At 39.8% G+C, this 21,603-nt stretch overlaps 1 protein-coding gene across 1 annotated transcript in view; it reads right to left on the reverse strand.

The window, feature by feature from the left end:
* Positions 1-21,603, reverse strand: part of LRFN5 (leucine rich repeat and fibronectin type III domain containing 5) — a 355,521-nt gene that overhangs the window by 21,628 nt on the left and 312,290 nt on the right. The window contains exon 4 of the mRNA XM_082275763.1: positions 3,399-4,806. Coding sequence (XP_082131889.1) covers positions 3,399-4,786 — 1,388 coding nt within the window. The 5' untranslated portion in view covers positions 4,787-4,806. The remainder of the gene's footprint in view (positions 1-3,398; positions 4,807-21,603) is intronic.

A 21,603-nucleotide genomic window follows, 5' to 3' on the forward strand; every position in this document is an offset into this window, starting at 1 on the left:
ATAACAATGTCAGCACCCTACAGCCATGAGACACACTCTGACAGAGCCATGATAGAGCATTTGCTGACTGTGTTGCCTGTGTGATTATAATGCTGATTGATAATGATAAACTCCTGTGCTGTGTGCTAGCATAAGTGGGACACAGTAAGGATTCTATCTTTTAATTTCTACTCACTGTATGGAGTGCAGCCATGCTGTCCCGCTGCTTCCTGTCAACCGCTGAGCCAATCGCCACTTCACTTCATTCTCGGCACCTGAGGATGTGAGTATCACTCCGCCAGGGAAGCAGAGGATAGCGGCAGCCGGCCGTCCGGGACTACTTCAGCAGCAGAGCAGGCTGCGGTGCGGCTTTATGTACATACGCCCCAAAAAATAAGAAAAAGTTCCTTTACTGCGCTCACCTCCTGGGCCCCTTTGTTCACCTGATGGGGCCCAGGAAAACTTAATTACACCCACCCTAAGCAAGTAGGAGTGGGGATACACTTTAAAATGCCCTTTTTTTTTTCTTATGCAGAAACAAACTGTAATACTGCCCGGGCCCCCCTGTGGAGGTGATGGGGCCGGGCCCAGTACAACAGGACCGGTTGTACTGCCCTATCAGCGGTCCTGCATACATACACTATATACTCTTTACATAAAAGTCAATTTATTAAATATTCCTTAAAAATCTCAATAAAACACAGAGACTGGCCCCAATTTGAGCTCAGCTCATACATAGGAGATGAATGTTTCCAAACAATCACTGTTATGTATATAATACATATCATTTAGATACATATCAGAAAATGTGCGGATATATGGTTCTTGTCTGCTCAGTGGTCAATGCGTTTCGCATGCAGCTTCTTCAGGACCGTGAAGATATACAGACAGTATTGTATGTATTTAAGGAATAATTAATAAATTTAATTTTATGTAAAGAGTCTATAGTGTATGTATGTCTCATGATGTGCCCATAAAGTCCACACATATGACAGTAGTTCCATGTGAACACCCATCTTCCCCATTTTTTTAAATATTAATAGTAGTAGTAACAGCAGTAGCATTAGTAGTAGTACGAGTAGTATTATTGTTAATAATAATAATAATAATAAAAATAATAATAATAATAATAATAATAATAATAATAATAATAATAATAATAATAATAATCATCATCATAATCATGATAATCACCATCATCATCATATTATTATTAATATTACACTTTTAATTTTATTATTATTATTATTATTATTATTAGTAGTAGTAGTAGTAGTAGTAGTAGTAGAAGTAGTAGTAGTAAGAACAGTATTGTTGTTGTTATTAATACTACTACTACTACTACTACTACTACTACTACTAATAATAATAATAATAATAATAATAATAATAATAATAATAATACCAATCATCATAATCATGATAATCACCATCATCATCATATTATTTTTAATATTACACTTTTAATTGTATTATTGTTATTTTATTATTGTTATTATTGTTATTATTATTATTATTATTATTATTATTATTATTATTATTATTATTATTATTATTAGTAGTAGTAGTAGTAGTAGTAGTAGTAGTAGTAGTAGTAGTAGTAGTAGTAAGAACAGTATTGTTGTTGTTATTAATAATAATACTACTACTACTACTACTACTACTACTACTACTACTACTACTACTACTACTACTACTACTAATAATAATAATAATAATAATAATAATAATAATAATGATGAAAATAATAATAATAATAATAATAATAATAATAATAATAATAATAATAATAATAATAATAATAATAATAATAATGATGAAAATAATAATAATAATAATAACAATCATCATCATAATCATGATAATCACCATCATCATCATATTATTATTAATATTACACTTTTAATATTATTATTATTATTATTATTATTATTATTATTATTATTATTATTAGTAGTAGTAGTAGTAGTAGTAGTAGTAGTAGTAGTAGAAGTAGTAGTAGTAAGAACAGTATTGTTGTTGTTATTAATAATAATAATAATAATAATAATAATAATAATAATAATAATAATACCAATCATCATAATCATGATAATCACCATCATCATCATCATATTATTTTTAATATTACACTTTTAATTGTATTATTGTTATTATTGTTATTATTATTATTATTATTATTATTATTATTAGTAGTAGTAGTAGTAGTAGTAGTAGTAGTAGTAGTAGTAGTAGTAGTAAGAACAGTATTGTTGTTGTTAATAATAATAATAATAATAATAATAATAATAATAATAATAATAATAATAATAATAATACCAATCATCATCATATTATTATTAATATTACACTTTTAATATTATTATTATTATTATTATTATTATTATTATTATTATTATTAGTAGTAGTAGTAGTAGTAGTAGTAGTAGTAGTAGTAGTAAGAACAGTATTGTTGTTGTTATTAATAATAATAATAATAATAATAATAATAATAATAATAATAATAATACCAATCATCATAATCATGATAATCACCATCATCATCATATTATTATTTTTAATATTACACTTTTAATTGTATTATTGTTATTATTATTATTATTATTATTATTATTATTATTATTATTATTATTATTATTATTATTATTATTATTATTAATAGTAGTAGTAGTAGTAGTAGTAGTAGTAGTAGTAAGAACAGTATTGTTGTTGTTAATAATAATAATAATAATAATAATAATAATAATAATAATAATAATAATAATACCAATCATCATCATAATCATGATAATTACCACCATCATCATATTATTATTAATATTACACTTTTAATTGTATTATTATTATTGTTATTATTATTATTATTATTATTATTATTATTAGTAGTAGTAGTAGTAGTAGTAGTAGTAGTAGTAGTAGTAGTAGTAGTAGTAGTAAGAACAGTATTGTTGTTGTTATTAATAATTATAATACTACTAATAATAACAATAATAATAATAATAGCAATCATCATCATAATCATGATAATCACCATCATCATCATATTATTATTCATATTATTATTATTGTTATTATTATGTTATCTTCTCAGCCGCATCGGTTGTCATTACAAGACAGCCGACGGTCGGCTATGTCGACCGTCGGCTATAGACGCCGGTACCTGGGTGATGCCTCTAGCTGCAGGCATCACTCCGGTACAAGCACTTTCCCGAAATATCGGCAATATCGGTAACCTTGGTGGCGATTCCGATATATCAGGGAAAGTGCAGATCGGCCCCCGATATATCAGCTTTGCCAATAATCGGTCGATCCCTAGTTTTTTCCTCCATGTGATCCCACTGTGGATTTTCCAAAATTCATATACATGTTTTTATTGCTAAATTAAGCAAACAATTAAACAAAACAAAATGAAAGCTTACCTGTAAACAAGGGAGTCATCGTAGGTGCCATTGTACTGTATTTGAAACATCCGTATTCCCGGTATATTCCTTTGAAAATTGAATTTAATGAGCGCAGTGGAGGATGTTGCCTCGGCCACCACCACCTTTTTGTCTTGGCTTATTTTTGTATCCCCATTGCTACTGCTGGCATTAGACCCCGACTTAGTGGAGGTGGAAATATCGGATGATCCAGGGTCTGGCTCATGGATATGATTTGTACTGTTCACTAGGTGCGGGAGTTTAATTATATGGAGGCTGATCGTTTTTGTCGTCTCCCCGGCTGGGTTAGAAGCAATACACGCGAAAGGCCCACCATCCTTGACTGTGGTTATCAGGATGTCCAGTGTTCCGTTATCGTAGACGAAAATCCGGGTCCCGTTGGATATTAGCTTCCCTTCCGGTGATATCCAGTGGACTGCTGGCTCAGGATCTCCAAGGGCTTTGCATTTCAAAACGGCTCTTTGTCCTTCTAAGACTTCGACGTCTGGCGTGTATCTGGTAATAAGTGGCGGCTCACACAAAAAGTCTTCTTCGGTGATGGACCAGAAATACCGTCCCGATAGAAGAGGCGGAGAGGCACATGTCTCCAAGTCGTCCTCTCGCATAAGGCGCCTCAGCCATAATAACTCACAATTGCAATGTAATGGATTCCCACCAAAACTCAAAGCAAATGCGGAAGGACTTATTATACCTGAGGTTGCTAGCACCTGAGCTCTCTGGAAGAGAGGGTCTGGTGGTAATTTTTGAAGTTTATTCGATGTTACATCTAATCTGTTTAGCTTGTGCAAGTGTGAGAATGTCCCCTTAGGGATGTGCTCGATCATGTTGTGATCTAGACTAAGCGTGTGCAAACTAACCATCTTTTCCACCGCTTCCCATGGAATAGTTTCAAGGTTGTTGTAGGACAGGTCAAGCTCCTCCAAAGCCAAAACATCGTCAAAGGCTGTTGGTGAAATCAGTGTCAATTGGTTGTTGTTGAGTATCAAATGATGGAGATTGGAAAGCCCGCTGAAGATGTCGTTGGTGACTTTACTCAACCGATTGCTGTTCAAATGCAATGCCCTTAAATTGCGCAAGTCGGCAAACGAGTGGGGGGTGATGTAACTGATTGTGTTTCGTGACAACGTCAGGTCCACTAGGCTCGTCATGTTCGCAAAATCCTTCCGTTTTATATTCGTTACAAAATTATCGGCTAGGCGTAGCTCTACAGTCTTTCTGTTGATGTTCGGAGGGATGAAGAGTAAACCTTTCTTGTCGCACAAGGTGGCAAGGTTTGGAGATAAGTTTTGACAGGCACAGCGCTTGGGACAGATCTCAGCTCTCACCGCCATGCCAATGAACAACAGATAACCAAACAGTTTTTCCATTGTAGATCAGGTTAAAAAGCCTACAAGAAAAAAAGAAAAAAGAGAAAGTGTCAATGCAACTTTATGCAACTTTTTGCAACTGTTTGTTGAGGTATAGAAATACGTTCATTACAAAATGTACATAAAAAAAGTACATTGACAACACAAATATAAATACGCAGGGCTTTTTTTCAGCAGGATCACGGGGGACCGTAGTTCTGGCATCTGCAGCACTAAGGCTCCATTCACATGAAGGCGTTTTGGGGCGTTTTTCTACTCTAGGATCAGCTCCCAAAATGCCCAACAAGACAAATCCGATTCATTTCAATGGCCTCTGTTCACATCTGAGCGTTTTGACGCTGTGAGTAAAACGCCCAATGCTCAAAAAAGTACATGAGCTTCTTTTTGGGCAGATTACAGGCTTTTTCCATTGGTCTCTATTCAATCTAAAAACGCCTGCAAAAACGCCCATAATAACGCCTGAAAAAACGCCCATAAAAACGCCTGTAATAGCAACGCCAAGATGTGAACGTAGCCTAAATGTATGTAATGGCAAAGGGTGGGCTAGAGGGTCTATTGATGCTGGCTGCTGGGGATTCTATCGTCACTGGTGGGGATCTGTTTTTGTGTGAGGGTCTGTTGTTGCTGGTTGGAGATCTATTGTTGATGTGGCTCTTATGTTGCTGGTAGGGATCTACTGTTGAGGGAGGGTGTCTATTGATGCAGGCTGCTGAGGTATCTGTTGTTGCTGCTTGGGGCCTACTGTTGCTAGGGTGGATCTTTTGTTTCAGAGGTGGTATTTTGGTGTGGGTGGTCCATTGCTGCTGTGTGTGTGTGTGTGTGTGTGTGTGTGTGTGTGTGTGGGGGGGGTCTATTGTTGTGTGGGGGAACTTTTGTTTCTGGGGTGGCGTATATTGTTGCTTGAGTGACCTATAGATGCGGGGGGAGGTCTGTTATTGTGTGGGGATCTGTTTTTGTGTGAGGGTCTGTTGTTGCTGGTGGGAGATCTATTGTTGTTAGGGCTCTTATAATGCTGGTAGGGATCTACTGTTGAGGGAGAGGTCTATTTTTGCTGGCTCCTAGAGGGTCTATTGATGAAGGCTGCTGGGGTATCTGTTGTTGCTGCTTGGGGCTTACTGTTGCTAGAGTGGATTTGTTGTTGCAGGGGTAGTATTTTGGTTGTGAGTGGTCCATTGCTGCTGTGTGTGTGTGTGTGTGGGGGGGGGGGTCTATTGTTGTGTGGGGTAACCAGTGGTACTGGGGTGGGGGGGTCTATTGTTATGTGGGTGAACTATTGTTGCTGGGGTTGGGTCTGTTTTTTGCTGGAGTGACCTATAAATGCTGGGGGGGAGGGTCTATTATTGTGTGGGGATCTGTTTTTGTGTGAGGGCCTGTTGTTGCTGGTGGGAGATCTATTGTTGCTTGGGCTCTTTCTTGCTGGTAGGGATCTACTGTTGAGGGAAAGGTCTATTGTTGCTGGCTGCTGGAGGGTCTATTGATGCAGGCTGCTGAGGTATCTGTTTTTGCTGCTTGGGGCCTACTGTTGCTAGGGTGGATCTTTTGTTTCAGAGGTGGTATTTTGGTGTGGGTGGTCGATTGCTGCTGTGTGTGTGTGTGTGTGGGGGGGGGGGTCTATTGTTGTGTGGGGAACCATTGTTGCTGGGGTGGGGTCTATTTTTGCTTGAGTGACCTATAGATGACCGGGGGGTCTATTATTGTGTGGGGATCTGTTTTTGTGTGAGGGTCCTTTGTTGCTGGTGGGAGATCTAGTGTTGCTGGGACTCTTATGTTGCTGGTAGGGATCTACTATTGAGGAAGAGGTCTATTGTTGCAGGCTGCTGGAGGAACTATTGATGCAGGCTGCTGGGGTATCTGTTGTTGCTGCTTGGGGCCTACTGTTGCTAGGGTGGATCTTTTGTTGCAATGTTGGTTGGTCCATTGCTGCTGTGTGTGTGGGGGGGGGGGGATCTTTTGTTGTGTGGGGGAACTATTGTTGCTGGGGTGGGGTCTATTGTTGCTGGAGTGACCTATAGATGCTAGGGGGGTCTATTATTGTGTGGGGGATCTATTGTTGCTGGGGCAGGATCTATTGTTGCTGACTGCAGAGGATTTTCCTGCTTTTCTTGTTATCATTATCACATTCTATACACATTATTTAGCACCACAAAATGATACTTGGTTCTGTATTCTCTGAAAGGGGCAGTACTGGGTGGTGGGTAGGGGGTGGAACCAAGAGACGTTGCTCAGAGATGGGTAGGTGGTGGAGACAAGTGGGGACTCAGAAGAAGGAAGTTCCAACACTTATTCTCTGAGAAAAAAAAACCTTGCAATTACAACCAAAATAATGCATTAGAAGCACATAGAGAATATCCATAAAATGTAAACTTACTGACTACATGTTAGAAAGGTAAGTAGTCAGAAAAGCGCCAGTAGTTGTTGGACAGGCAGAAAATAAAATAGACTGGATATATACAATTCAAGGTAAAAGCATTTGACGGTGGGCAATTCACATATCCCATTTAGGGGAAAACAGGTGTAACTTATCTTCGAAAGCAGCCTTTTTTCAACCTTTTCAACGTGGAGGAACCCTTGAAATAATTTCAGGTCTCAGGGAACCCCTGCTAAAATTGACTATATTTGCAACTCATTATACATTAGTGTGATGGTCAGTGGGATGAATGCTCCGTACACTTGTGGACATTGGAAAGAATTACCTTCTTCCAGATAGCTAAAAAGATCAATGATGTAAGGGGAACTTATCTGAGAGGCAGAAATTGCTCATGGCTCATAGAACCCCTAGCAACCTCTGGAGGAACCCTAGGGTTCCATGGTGTTGGAAAGTATATAGGATCCTTCCCATTAACATATTTTATCAATTCTGTCTAAGACTGAAGACAGGGTTGCCACTGGAGATTTCCAATGCAGGGCAATATCCCATATTGTAGATACCTAAATAGTGTGAATCAACCTTTCCTCTTTACGCAATACACCTAGTGTGACAGACCCAACCAGGACATGGGCTTATGGCTCCTACCCACTGATTATGGCCCATGGAGAGAGCAGTTCACGCGCCGCCGGCCCCACGTGCATCAGAGTGCCAGCTGCCGAGTGGCACACGACCGACGTAGGGCTAGGTCGGTTCGCGCTGGAGGGGCTGCCCGCCACACTATAACTGCGGCGGGCGGTCCAGAATAAGTTTAAGGAACCTTGAAGAAGGCATTAGTCCCAAAACTCCGGGATAGATAGCATGAAGACTAGAAGGGGTATAATACCACCTGGTGAGTAATTTAAATGCAGGTTCCCTAACTGCAAGATATTTTTTCTTTTTATCCAGCATAACATCCCAAACCTCAGAAGAGAATTGATGTTCTGCCCACCAGACTTCTATTCAGAATACTTGTTATTATGTTGTTTAAAATAACATGTTGGGTTTTCTTGATTCACACAAGTTAGTTATATGCAGAGCACAGGCGCCACCTACTGTTCTTTTCTGTTCTTTTCTGGTATAGCTTCAACTGTTTTGCAATAATTACATATTGTAAACTCACAGAATGTGTTAAATAAGGTTGTTAGGAACCAGGGCATTGTGGGTAGAATTTCTACAGGAAGTAAATCAGCCACCATTTTGAGAAGATACAGCAGGGCAGCAAGGCATGTTTCCTCAATCTCTTGCCATCACCCCCTGAGAGAGCTTAAAAAGTGAGTTCTTGTTATCCCATCCTGTATTATAGATCATTGTTTCTTTGTTGTATGCAATTTTGTACTGATTGATGTTTATTTTTTATCAATGTGTAGTTCCACCTGGCTTGTTCTAATACGTTTGAGATCAAAGAAATATGGTATCTGAAGTTTATGGAGCAGGAAGGTTTAGCTCTTTATCCTAGAGACAAAACAACACAGTCTATTTCCCACTTACTCATAAGAGGAAGCACCTTGGTATAATATATACCTATAGCAGAACGGTGGGACAACAAGCCCTGAAACATGACTACCTGGTTGGGGGTCAACTCATTGGGAAGCACCACAACTAGAGAAAAAAAAGGCAAAAAAAACATATTAGTTGAAGAACCAACTGAACACTTTAGTGGACTTTACGGGCACATCATAAGACAGACTAGGACATAACTATATATAAAAAGTAAACATTTATTGAGTCCTTTACTTTTGACTTTCACCGGATTGTCTAAGCAAATCTAAGCAAGTCATTGCTAGACTTATAGTACATCTTCTATCAGGATATCATGCTGAGCCCATAGTTACCAATTTGTACACAGTATTAATATCCACAATCCAGACCCTATGTGTCTGCCATCGGTTTTACATCTTCTAATGGGAGATACACATATATATGGTCCGACCGCATCTGGAGTATTCTGTCCAGTTCTGGTCGCCAGTCCTCAGGAGGGATGTGTTGGAGCTGGAGAGAGTCCAGAGAAGGGCAACTAAACTAATTAGGGGATTGGAGGACCTTAATTATGAAGAGCGTCTGCAATCGCTTCATTTATTCTCCCTGGAGAAGAGACGCCTGAGGGGGGACATGATAGCAATTTTTAAATATCTCAATGGGGATCTCAGCTTAGAAAAAAAGCTGTTCAGTCGAAGGGATTGCATGAGGACTCGGGGGCATACAATGCGATAAGAGGAGAAGCGTTTTAACCTCAGGCAACGTGGGGGGTTCTTTACGGTTAGGGCTACAAGATTGTGGAATTCTCTACCACAAGAGGTGGTTTCTGCGGGTAGTATGGTGGCTTTCAAAAGACTCTTAGACGTACATCTCAAGGATCAGAACATACAGGGGTATGTGAGATGATTGCAGCCACACACACCTACACAGGTTGAACTGGATGGACTGTTGTCTTTATTCAACCTCACCTACTATGTAACTATGTAACTATGTAACTATGTATATTTCTTACCTATACCAGTGTAAACTCAGTTCGGGGTCCCAGGCCTAATTTATTCCCTGTGTCTGCCCAAAGCCAATTTTTTGCCTTGCGCTGCTTGGAGAAGAATACTCTTGTCTGTTTTTAGTCCTGATGAAGCTTACCGCGAAACATGTTGACCTTTGAGCAGACGTATTCTCACATCCACGTATTGTTTGATATGTATTGTCGTGTTTCATGACCAATCTTGAGTCATGTTTACTTTTATATACTGTACATGTAGGATGACTTGGACCTCCTTTTTGTTTGGTCGAGGTTCATCACTTTTTATGAACAATTTTAACATTGAACTCAATAAATGTTTACTTTTTATATATAGTTATGTTCTAGTCTGTCTTATGATGTGCCTGTAAAGTCCACCAATGTGTTCAGTTGGTTCTTCAACTGATATGTTTTTTTTTTTTGCCTGTTTTCCTGGATTATAGCACGCTCTTGGTAGCTCATTTTGGTTCACAACGTTAGAAAAAACCCGAACATCACCATATATAGACTATCAGAGATGTATAGTAACTAAGTAGAAATACTTCACTACTGTACTTAAGTAGCGAAAGGCGGTATCTGTACTTTCCTAGAGTAGAATTTTTTTCTCCTACTTCCACTTTTACTTCACTACATTTTTTCAATGATTTCAATACTTCTACTCCGATATTTTTTTTTTGTGCTGCATAGTTACTCGTTACAATTATAAAAATTACCACTGCCAGAACAGTAGATGGCAGGTTTCATGAAGCTCAAAAACATGTGTATAATGTCATGTGTAAATCAGCGCATACGGAAATAAATGCTACTGTATGTATAAATAAAATGGTCTACATATCTGCTGTTAAGGGGAAAGAGAACCAAGGAGAGTCACAAGCGTACATAGACCTTTTTTCTGGTAAGAGGCTGATTTTGCTTTTTTTCACTGGAAGTTGAGAGCACAGATTTTCAGTTTTGTTTCACTGGAAGAGTCTATTTGGATATTATTTTGCACTTACCTTCATCCGCTGGGTAAGGGGGAAATCCACAAGGTGGTGGGAGGAGTCTGCACCTATTAATTGGAATGGCACCTGGTTGATTCCTGCACCTTTGAAAATATATTCATCTTGTTTTGTCACATATATATATATATATATATATATATATATATATATATATATATGGTATTATGGCATTTTGTGGCATCATATATATGGACTTTTTATTGACTTTGATTTCATACACTCTTCCTTTATTTCATTATTGGAATATATTGTTGTATATCACATTGGTTTATATATGATTTTTCACACCAATAAGCGGTGGAGAAAAAAAAAACATGCAGGGAAGAGAAGGAGCGATGTTTTAAAGGGGAAAGGGAGGGACATACTTTATCTGTTTTTGTTTACAAAAAGTTACAGCCAAAGGAATTGTGATTGTCCTTTAGGTTAATAATTTTAAATAATAAAAAACAATATGATGTTCAAACTTTTGACTTCTTTCTTTAATAACTACATAACACAGTACTTGTACTTTTACTTTTAGTACTTGAGTAGTAATTTTTTTCTAAAAAACTACTGGTACTTTTACTTTCAGTACTTGAGTAGCAAAATTTTGCAATACTTAAGTACAAAAAATGTTGAATACTTTAGTACTTCTACTCAAGTCACTTTTTGATCGAGCACTTCCACTTCTACTCAAGTCACTTTTTGATCGAGCACTTCCACTTCTACTCAAGTCACTTTTTGATCGAGCACTTGTACTTTTACTCAAGTCATTTTTTGATCGAGCACTTGTACTTTTACTCAAGTCACTTTTTGATCGAGCACTTGTACTTTTACTCAAGTATGGGTTTCGAGTACTTTATACAAGTGTGTAGACTATACAGACATCAACAAGGAAGTCTCCATTTTATATACAAATTTATCATAATCATACACTCCCTTCCAACCACTGTGTAGCACATTCTAAAATAGTCCTGAAGGCTTCATTTGTGGTGTGTTGCCCTCCATGTTCCCATTCAAGACACTCAAATGGAATACCGTATGTATTATAAAGAGAATGAGTCCACAAGGTGAAGGCCATTTCGTATGCACCAAGTCAGGAGTGAAGGTAAGAAATTACTATAAGTATGGTCATTATCCTCTATTATGTTTTAAAGTCTGAAAGGAAAACTATTGGCCTTCAAGCCTGCAATGAAATTAATTTCGGTAAGAGGTGATATCAAAGTGAACCCAGTCACAGGAGACAACAACACACACTGAGTAATTGTTGAGAATTTAGGAAATGTAAAGACTAAAGACTGAATGGACCGCAGGGAATCTTTTCAAATTGTTATTTACAAAGGGGTATAATTTCGATGTGTCCACCACTGAAGCTTCCATTACAATAATATCCTTTCCCATAGAATTTTGATGACTTCTGAATGAAAAGCAATTGAAAATAAATGCATATTTCATCTATTCAATTTAAAAATTCTGTTACTAAGAAAGACAAAAGGCAGTATGGACATTGGGGGAGCAATGGGTTCTAAAAGCCTTAGACCTTTAGTATCAATTTAAAAGATAAAGTCCCATTTTTTTTTTCTTTAACCACTTGCCGACCGACCGTCGCAGTTATATGGCGGCATGTTCCCGCGAATTACCGTACCTGTACTGCAGTTCCCAGGGAGCATTCCTGGGGGTGCCAGCGGGGAAGCTGATCCACGGGACCGGCGGCCGCAAGTGCTCCACATGGAACATAGGCGTAACTAGAACCTTCAGGGCCCCGGTGCAAGAAACCATGAAGGGCCCCCCAGACTCCTGGCCCTTCCCTTCAAGCCTGGGGCTCTTCCCACTAATCCTGAGGCCCTTTGCTCTCGTTGCGGGGCCCTTTATTACAGTCCCCGCAACGGGACCCTTTCACAAGTTCTGCAGTGGGCCTCCTTCCTGCCATCTTGGTTCTCTTCCCACTGATCCTGGGGGCCCTTTACTCTCGTTGTGGGGCCCTTTATTACAGTCCCCGCAACGGGACCCTTTCACAAGTTCTGCAGTGGGCCTCCTTCCTGCCATCTTGGGTTTCTTTCCACTGATCCTGAGTGCCCTTTACTCTCGTTGTTGGCCCCTTTATTACAGTCCCCACAGCGGGACCCTTTCACAAGTTCTGCAGTGGGCCTCCTTCCTCCCATCTTGGGTCTCTTCCCACTGATCCTGGGGGCCCTTTACTCTCGTTGTGGGGCCCTTTATTACAGTCCCCGCAGCGGGACCCTTTCACAAGTTCTGCAGTGGGCCTCCTTCCTCCCATCTTGGGTCTCTTCCCACTGTTCCTGGGGGCCCTTTACTCTTGTTGTGGGGCCCTTTATTACAGTCCCCACAGCGGGACCCTTTCACAAGTTCTGCAGTGGGCCCCCTTCCTGCCATCTTGGGTCTCTTCCCACTGATCCTGGGGCCCTTTACTCTCATTGCAGGGCCCTTTATTACGGTCCAGCAGCGGGACCCTTTCACAAGTTCTTCAGTGGGCCCCCTTCCTGCCATCTTGGGTCTCTTCCCACTGATCCTGGGGGCCCTTTACTCTCATTGCGGGGCCCTTTATTACGGTCCCGCAGCGGGACCCTTTCACAAGTTCTGCAGTGGGCCCCCTTCCTGCCATCTTGGGTCTCTTACCACTGATCCTGGGGCCCATTACTCTCATTGCAGGGCCCTTTATTATGGGCGGGACCCTTTCACAAGTTCTGCAGTGGGCCCCCTTCCTGCCATCTTGGGTCTCTTACCACTGATCCTGGGGCCCATTACTCTCATTGCAGGGCCCTTTATTATGGGCGGGACCCTTTCACAAGTTCTGCAGTGGGCCCCCTTCCTGCCCCTTCCTGGGCCTCCCCACGGTGGTGGAATGCCAGGGCCCGGTCGCAAGTGTGACCTTTGTGATCCTGGAAGGTCACCCACTGGTGTCAGTAGTTTTTATTTTTTGGTATTTTAATTGTATTATTTTTATCATTTTATTTGATTTTTTTACAATGTCACTGACTATGACTCTGTCCATTCAGAAAAGGAAGGAGCTGGTAAATTACATATTTACCGACCCCCTTCCTGGTTCTCTATTGTGACACATCCCTTGCAGCAGCCGGCAGGAGAGGGAAGGGTGATCAGTTTACCAGGAGAGCATGGGGGGGGCCCAGAGACAGTAGAACACAAGTGAACTGGATAGGAGGGGCGGCGGGGGCAGCATACAGAGGAACCAATCTCCTCCATTTTCCTCCTGCAGCTACAGGTGGAAAAGAAGGACAGTGACTTCTCTACATGCTGCCCCCCCTCCTAACCAGGTGTACAGGAGAGCCGCACAGGTCCCCTGGAGCATGGGGCCCGGTTGCAATTGCAACCCCTGGAACCCTTGTAGTTATGCCCCTGCCATGGAGAGAGAATGGCGGTCAGCTGTTGTAAACATGGCAGACCGTTGTTCTCTATGGAATGAACACAGAGCTCCTGTGTTCCTCCTATTGAGGATCACAGGTCTCTGCATTGATTCCACAAGCCCCTCCCCCCAAATTTAGAAAACACCCCCTAGGCTCACATTTAACCCTTTGATCGCCCCAGGTTTTAACCCCTTCCCTGCCAGCGTCATCATTACAGTGGGAGTGCATATTTTTAGCACTGATTACTGTAGTAATATCACTGGCCTCCCAAAAAATGTCAGTTAGGGGTCAGATCTGTGTGCCGCAATGTTGCAGTCCCGCTAAAAATTGCTGATCACCGCCATTACTAGTAAAAAAATAAATAAATAAATAAAAATGACATAAATCTTTCCCCTAGTTTGTAGACACGCTAAATTTTGCGCAAACCAATCAAAATACGCCTACTGGGATTTTTTTTTTTTTTTACCAAAAATATGTAGCAGAATACAAATTGGCCTAAAATGATGAAAACATTTGATTTTTTAATTTTTGGGGGGGGAATTTTATATAGCAGAAAGTGAAAAATATATATAATTTTTAGAATTGTCGCTCTTTTTTTGTTTATAGCGCAAAAAATAAAAATCGCACAGGAGATCAAATACCACCAAAAGAAAGCTCTGTTTGTGGGAAAAAAAAGGACATCAATTTTATTTGGGTACAGCGTTGCACGACCGCGCAATTGTTCATTAACCACTTGCTGACTGCTCACATTGAGCGTACTGCGGCAAAGTGGTTCGTTATCGTCCAGGTCTACGTCGCTGGACTCCTCCCCTTGAGGCTCGCTCCCGCTGTATTCAGACACAGCGGGAGTCGGGCCAGGGGAGGAGAGGCGGTGATCTCCGCCGCTCTTCCCCGATCGTTGGGGATTCGAGTGAGGAAATCCGCCCGCTTGTGTAAACAGAGCGGGCGGATCTCCTAAGTGACAGGCAGGGTCAGATTGCAGGATTCAGCATAGCTAAACCTGCGATCTGTCCCTGTGTCACTCAGTCCCCTCCCCCCACACACGTCAGTAAGCACCAGGCATACATTGACCCCTTGATCACCAATAAAAGTTAACCCCTTCCCTGCCAGTGTCATCAGTACAGTAACAAAGCATATGTATAGCACTGATTACTGCAGTAATGTCACTGGTACCCCCAAAAGTGTAAAAAATGTCAGTCAAGGGTCTGATCTGTCCGCCGCAATGTCGCAGTCCCCAAAAAAAAATCGCAGATCGCCCCCATTACTCGTTAAAAAAACAATAAAAATTACATAAATTTCCCGTAGTTAGTAGCTGCGATAACTTTTGCGCAAACCAATCAAAATACGCTTATTGCGATTTTTTTTACCAAAAATATGTAGCAGAAAACAAATTGGCCTAAAATGTTAATAAAAAATTTGGATTTTTACATTTTTTTGGGGGGAATTTCATATAAAAAAATGTAAACATATTGTTAATTTTTCAAAATTGTCGCTCTTTTTTTGTTTTTAGCGCAAAAAGTAAAAATCGCACAGGTGATCAAATACCACCAAAACAAAGCTCTATTTTTGGGGGAAAAAAAAGGAAATAAATTTAATTTGGGTACAGCATCGCACGACCGCGAAATTGTCTGTTAAAATAACGCAGTGCCGAATCGCAAAATATGGCCTGGTCAGGAATGGGGCAAAATCTTTTGGTCTTAAAGCGGTTAAAAATACGCTCATTGAAAATTTTTTTGTCAAAAGACATGTAAGTACATTTTGGCCTAAATATATGACAATAATTGAATATATTGGATATTTTTTAACTGTCAAAGCAGAAAAATATTGTTATTTTTTTAAAATTGTTGCTTTTTTTTATTAATATCGCAAAAAATGAAAAGCGCAGAGGTGATCAAATACCACCAAAAGAAAGCTCTGTTTGTGGGGAAAAAAGGACGTAAATTTAGTTTGGGTACGACGTTGCATGACCGCGCAATTGTCAGTTAAAGTCGTACAGTGCCGAATCGCAAAAAGTGGCCTGGAGGTAAAGCAGGAAAATCCTCCGGTGGTAAAGTGGTTAAAGTATTGCAGTGCTGAATTGCAAGAAATGACCATTAAGGGGACAAATCCTTCTGGTCCAGAATTGGTTAACATAATTAAAATTAAATAATTAAATTAAATTGATAACAAAAATTTGCTTTTTTAATTTTTTTTTTCATTGGATGGGTTTTATAGCATCAAGTAAAAAAAGATAAGTATTATTGCCGTTTCCTCTGCCGCCTACATTCAATGAGCATTTAACCCTTGTAGTACAGGGGGGGCCAAACTCTGGCTTTAGGTATAGAGGGAGGGGTTGCAACAATGTTTAGTGAACATTTTCACATCACTGGAAAATTCTAGTTTTTACAGTCGTCATGCCACTCTAAATTTTTTTCAGTTAGAAGGCAATTTATTGAATTTGTAAAATCATGAACAGATCGACAGTTAGAAGCTGATTAGAGAGATTGAAGATAAAGAGATAAAATTTAAAAAGTTACATTTTTAAAAGTGAGCATCAAAGAGACTAACAAATCTATAGATGAAAGGCAAAGAAAATGTAAATGCATTTTAAAGAGACCAGTTTTGTACGTGAGCTTTTTTTTTTTTTTTTTTTTTTTTACGTTTATTAAATTCTGCATTTTTTTGCTAGAAATGACTTTAAACCCCAAAACATTATTTATTTTCTTTGAGCAGTAGCCCGGTAGAATAAAATGGTGATAGTTGCATTTTTTTATGTTGCACAATATTTGGAGTAACTGTTTATCAAAAGCTGATTTTAAGGAAAAATACACATAAATGAGTTTTAGTGCGCACAATATCCAGTTTTATGGTAAAATGTAACAGGATAAAAGCAGTGTTAACCACTTAAGCCCCGGAAGATTTTACCCCCTTCCTGACCAGGGCCTATTTTGCGATTCGGCACTGCGTGATTTTAACGGACAATTGCGCGGTCGTGCGACGCTGTACCTAAACGAAATTGGCGTCCTTTTTTTCCCACAAACAGAGCTTTCTTTTGGCGGTATTTGATCACCTGTGCGATTTTTTGATCACGCGCTATAAACAAAAAAAGAGCGTAAATTTTGCAAAAATAGCAATATTTTTCCCTTTTTTTTATATGAAATTCCCCCCCAAAAAAATGTAAAAATCAAAATTTTTTAACATTTTCGGCCAATTTGTTTTATGCTACCTATGTTTGGTAAAAAAAATCGCAAAAAGCGTATTTTGATTGGTTTGCGCAAAAGTTATACTAAAAAAGGGAAAGATTTTTGTCATTTTTGTTGTTTTTTTTTTAACGCGTAATGGCGGCGATCTGCGATTTTTTTTGCGGTACTGCGACATTGCGGCGGACAGATCGGACCCTTGACTGACATTTTTGACACTTTTGGGGTTACCAGTGACATTTCTACAGTAATCAGTGCTATATATATGCACTGTTACTGTAAAAATACACTGGTAGTGAAGGGGTTAACTTTATTTGAGAGGGAGGGGCTGTGTGTGTCCCTAGGGGCGTGATTCTAACTGTGATTGGCTGTGGCTTCAACTGTATGCAGAGTGATCAACGGATCTACATAGTAGATCCATATGATCATCTCTCATACAGAGGGGAGAATGACAGGCAGCTTGTTTACACAAGCTGCCTGACATTCTCCCTCTCCCCCGCCGATCGCAGAGTGGCCGGCGGACATCGGGTCCGCCGGTCACACGCGCGGGGGGGTCCGTGACCACGCGGGAGCGGGAGCGCGCCTCCGGCGGCGCGCGCTCACTCCCTAGACCCTCACAAGCTAGTGACGTAGCCCTACGTCACTTTGCCTGTGAGGGGCTGACCGCCGACGTAGATAGTCGTGCGGCGGTCGGCAAGTGGTTAAGGAAAAATACACATAAATGAGTTTTAGTGCGCACAATATCCAGTTTTATGGTAAAATGTAACAGGATAAAAGCAGTGTTAACCACTTAAGCCCCGAAAGATTTTACCCCCTTCCTGACCAGGGCCTATTTTGCGATTCGGCACTGCGTGACTTTAACGGACAATTGCGCGGTCGTGCGAAGCTGTACCTAAACGAATTTGACGTCCTTTTTTTCCCACAAACAGAGCTTTCTTTTGGTGGTATTTGATCACCTGTGCGTTTTTTTGATCATGCGCTATAAACAAAAAAAAAAGCGTCAGTTTTGCAAAAATAACAATATTTTTCACATTTTTTTTATGTGAAATTCCCCCAAAAAAGATGTAAAAATCAAAATTTTTTAACATTTTCAGCCAATTTGTTTTATGCTACATATGTTTGGTAAAAAAAAATCGCAACTAGCGTATTTTAATTGGTTTGCGCAAAAGTTATACTAACAAAGGGAAAGATTTTTGTTGTTTTTTTTTTTTAACGCGTAATAGCGGCGATCTGCAATTTTTTTTGCGGTACTGTGACATTGCGGCGGACAGATCGGACCCTTGACTGACATTTTTTACACTTTTGGGGTTACCAGTGACATTACTACAGTAATCAGTGCTATATATATGTGCAGTGAAGGGGTTAACTTTTTTGAGAGGGAGGGGTTATGTGTGTCCCTAGGGGTGTGATTCTAACTGTGATTGGCTGTGGCTTGAGGTGTAGGAACAGTGATCAACGGTCCTACATAGTAGAACCGTATGATCACTATTCCTACACAGGGGAGAATGACAGGCGGCTTGTTTACATCAGCTGCCTGCCTTTCTCCCTCTGCACCGACGATCGCAGACATCGGGTCCGCCGGGCACACGCGCGGGGGGGTCCGTGACCACGCGGGAGCGCGCCTCCGGGGGCATGCGCTCGCTTCCTAGACCCTCACAGGCTAGTGACGTAGTACTACGTTACTTTGCCTGTGAGGGGCTGACCGCCGCAGTTAATAGTCGTGCCGCGCACGGCAAGCGGTTAAAGTGATTGTAACCCAAAAAAGAAAAAAAAAAAAGATCCTGTCTTTTAAAGCATGTTAAACCGCACAGTGCTTCTGCAGTGTCATATGTCCCATTCTATGTTGTAATATACCTGGTTGATCCTGCCTCTGCCTATGCCCCCCTTGGTGTGCTGACCACAGTAATGGCTGTTGATCCATGATACCAGAGATCGGCGTCACTCACAACCAACAACAAGCGTGGCTGGTGACAGAGACCGGAGGGGAAGAGTTCCGGCTGGCGAGAGGGCACTTGCCCAAAAACTGACTCTATCTACCAAAAAAGTAACTTTAGCCAGGGTTAGCCTTAGAGTAGTAGAAGGCAATATACCGGGTGGCCCAGTATATCTCCCCAGGAGATTCATAGATAAACATCTATATCCACCTAAGAGCCGCTCGAGGCCTACATCTCCCTCAGAAGTTTTACCGCCAAACCTGCACAGACACCCCGCCGTGATCAGTAATTGTTGCTGCCATCCTCTTGATTATCCATTTTCAACTTGGATTACAAATCGATGTGCACCAACGTTGCTAGTGAAGACCTCAGGAAGAAACAGAGGAACTGTGTGTGGGAACTCAGATAGGCCTACCTGTCTGGTACTGTGTCTGGCATTTATTATATATGAATGTGGGAGTATTTTTATTTTTCAAAGTTGGTACACGTAATCCTTTAACCCCCTTAGCGGTATCCCCGAATGTGACTCGAAGTGGATTTTTTATGCTACTATCGGTATCCCCGAGTCACGCTCGGGGTAGATGTGCAGAGCATGCAGCGGTGTCTCTTACCTTCTCCTGGCGATCCAGCGATGATCTCCCATTGCTGTGATCGCCAGCCGAGATCCCCGCCGCTCGTCCGTCGGTCTGATGACTTCCTGGTTCCGTTCCCTGCAGCAGCAATGGTGCATGGGAGCGGAACTGGGAGGGAAATTCAAATGTTGCACAAAACACAAACACACACATAACATTTATATTATATATATATATATATATAATAGGGGGAGAACAATTCAAGTGGTGTAAAACCACGGCACACCCATACGTAATGACGTCAAAGCCTTAACTCCGCCTGACGTGTTTCGCCACAATAGGCACCCTCATCAGGTTAGAGTTAACCATAAATTATGGCCCTGAAATGATTGCTTTCACTCCAATGGCTTGCTGTGATATCTGGCATAGCCATGATTAAGGCTGCTACAGCCGAAACGCGTTAGCCTGATACAGACAAGTATATATATATATATATATATATATATATATATATATATATATATATATATAGTTTATATATATCATTTCTAGCAAAAAAAATGCTGATTTAGACTTGTAAACAAAAAGTTCCAGAAAAAGACTGGTCTTCAGGTGGTTTAAGGTACAGCAAGGAGTGCTGCTTCCTATAGACTGCATATATTATAAGCTGTAATATATTAACATACGAACCACCTTCTTTATAGAGATAAATGCAATATCTATCTATCTATCTATCTATCTATCTACGTATCTATCTATCTACGTATCTATCTATCTACGTATCTATCTATCTACGTATCTATCTATCTACGTATCTATCTATCTACGTATCTATCTATCTACGTATCTATCTATCTACGTATCTATCTATCTACGTATCTATCTATCTACGTATCTATCTATCTACGTATCTATCTATCTACGTATCTATCTATCTACGTATCTATCTATCTATCTATCTACGTATCTATCTATCTACGTATCTATCTATCTATCTATCTATCTACGTATCTATCTATCTACGTATCTATCTACGTATCTATCTACGTATCTATCTACGTATCTATCTACGTATCTATCTACGTATCTATCTACGTATCTATCTATCTATCTATCTACGTATCTATCTATCTATCTACGTATCTATCTATCTATCTATCTACGTATCTATCTATCTATCTATCTATCTATCTATCTATCTATCTATCTATCTATCTATCTATCTATCTATCTATCTATCTATCTATCTATCTATCTATCTATCTATCTATCTATCTATCTATCTATCTATCTATCTATCTATCTACGTATCTATCTACGTATCTATCTATCTATCTATCTATCTATCTATCTATCTATCTATCTATCTATCTATCTATCTATCTATCTATCTATCTATCTATCTATCTATCTATCTATCCATCCATCCATCCATCCATCCATCCATCCATCCATCCATCCATCCATCCATCCATCCATCCATCCATCTATCTATCTATCTATCTATCTATCTATCTATCTATCTATCTATCTATCTATCTATCTATCTATCTATCTATCTATCTATCTATCTATCTATCTATCTATCTATCTATCTATCTATCTATCTATCTACGTATCTATCTATCTATGTATCTATCTATCTACGTATCTATCTATCTATCTCTCTATGTATCCATCTATCTATCTATCTATCTATCTATCTATCTATCTATCTATCTATCTATCTATCTATCTATCTATCTATCTATCTATCTATCTATCTATCTATCTATCTATCTATCTATCTATCTATCTATCTATCTATCTATCTATCTTCATCTATCCAAATAGAAATTCTACTTAAATACCCAGAAATCATTCCA

This window comes from Pelophylax lessonae, assembly GCF_965119305.1.
Source record: "Pelophylax lessonae genome assembly, chromosome: 13".
Taxonomy (NCBI): domain Eukaryota; kingdom Metazoa; phylum Chordata; class Amphibia; order Anura; family Ranidae; genus Pelophylax; species Pelophylax lessonae.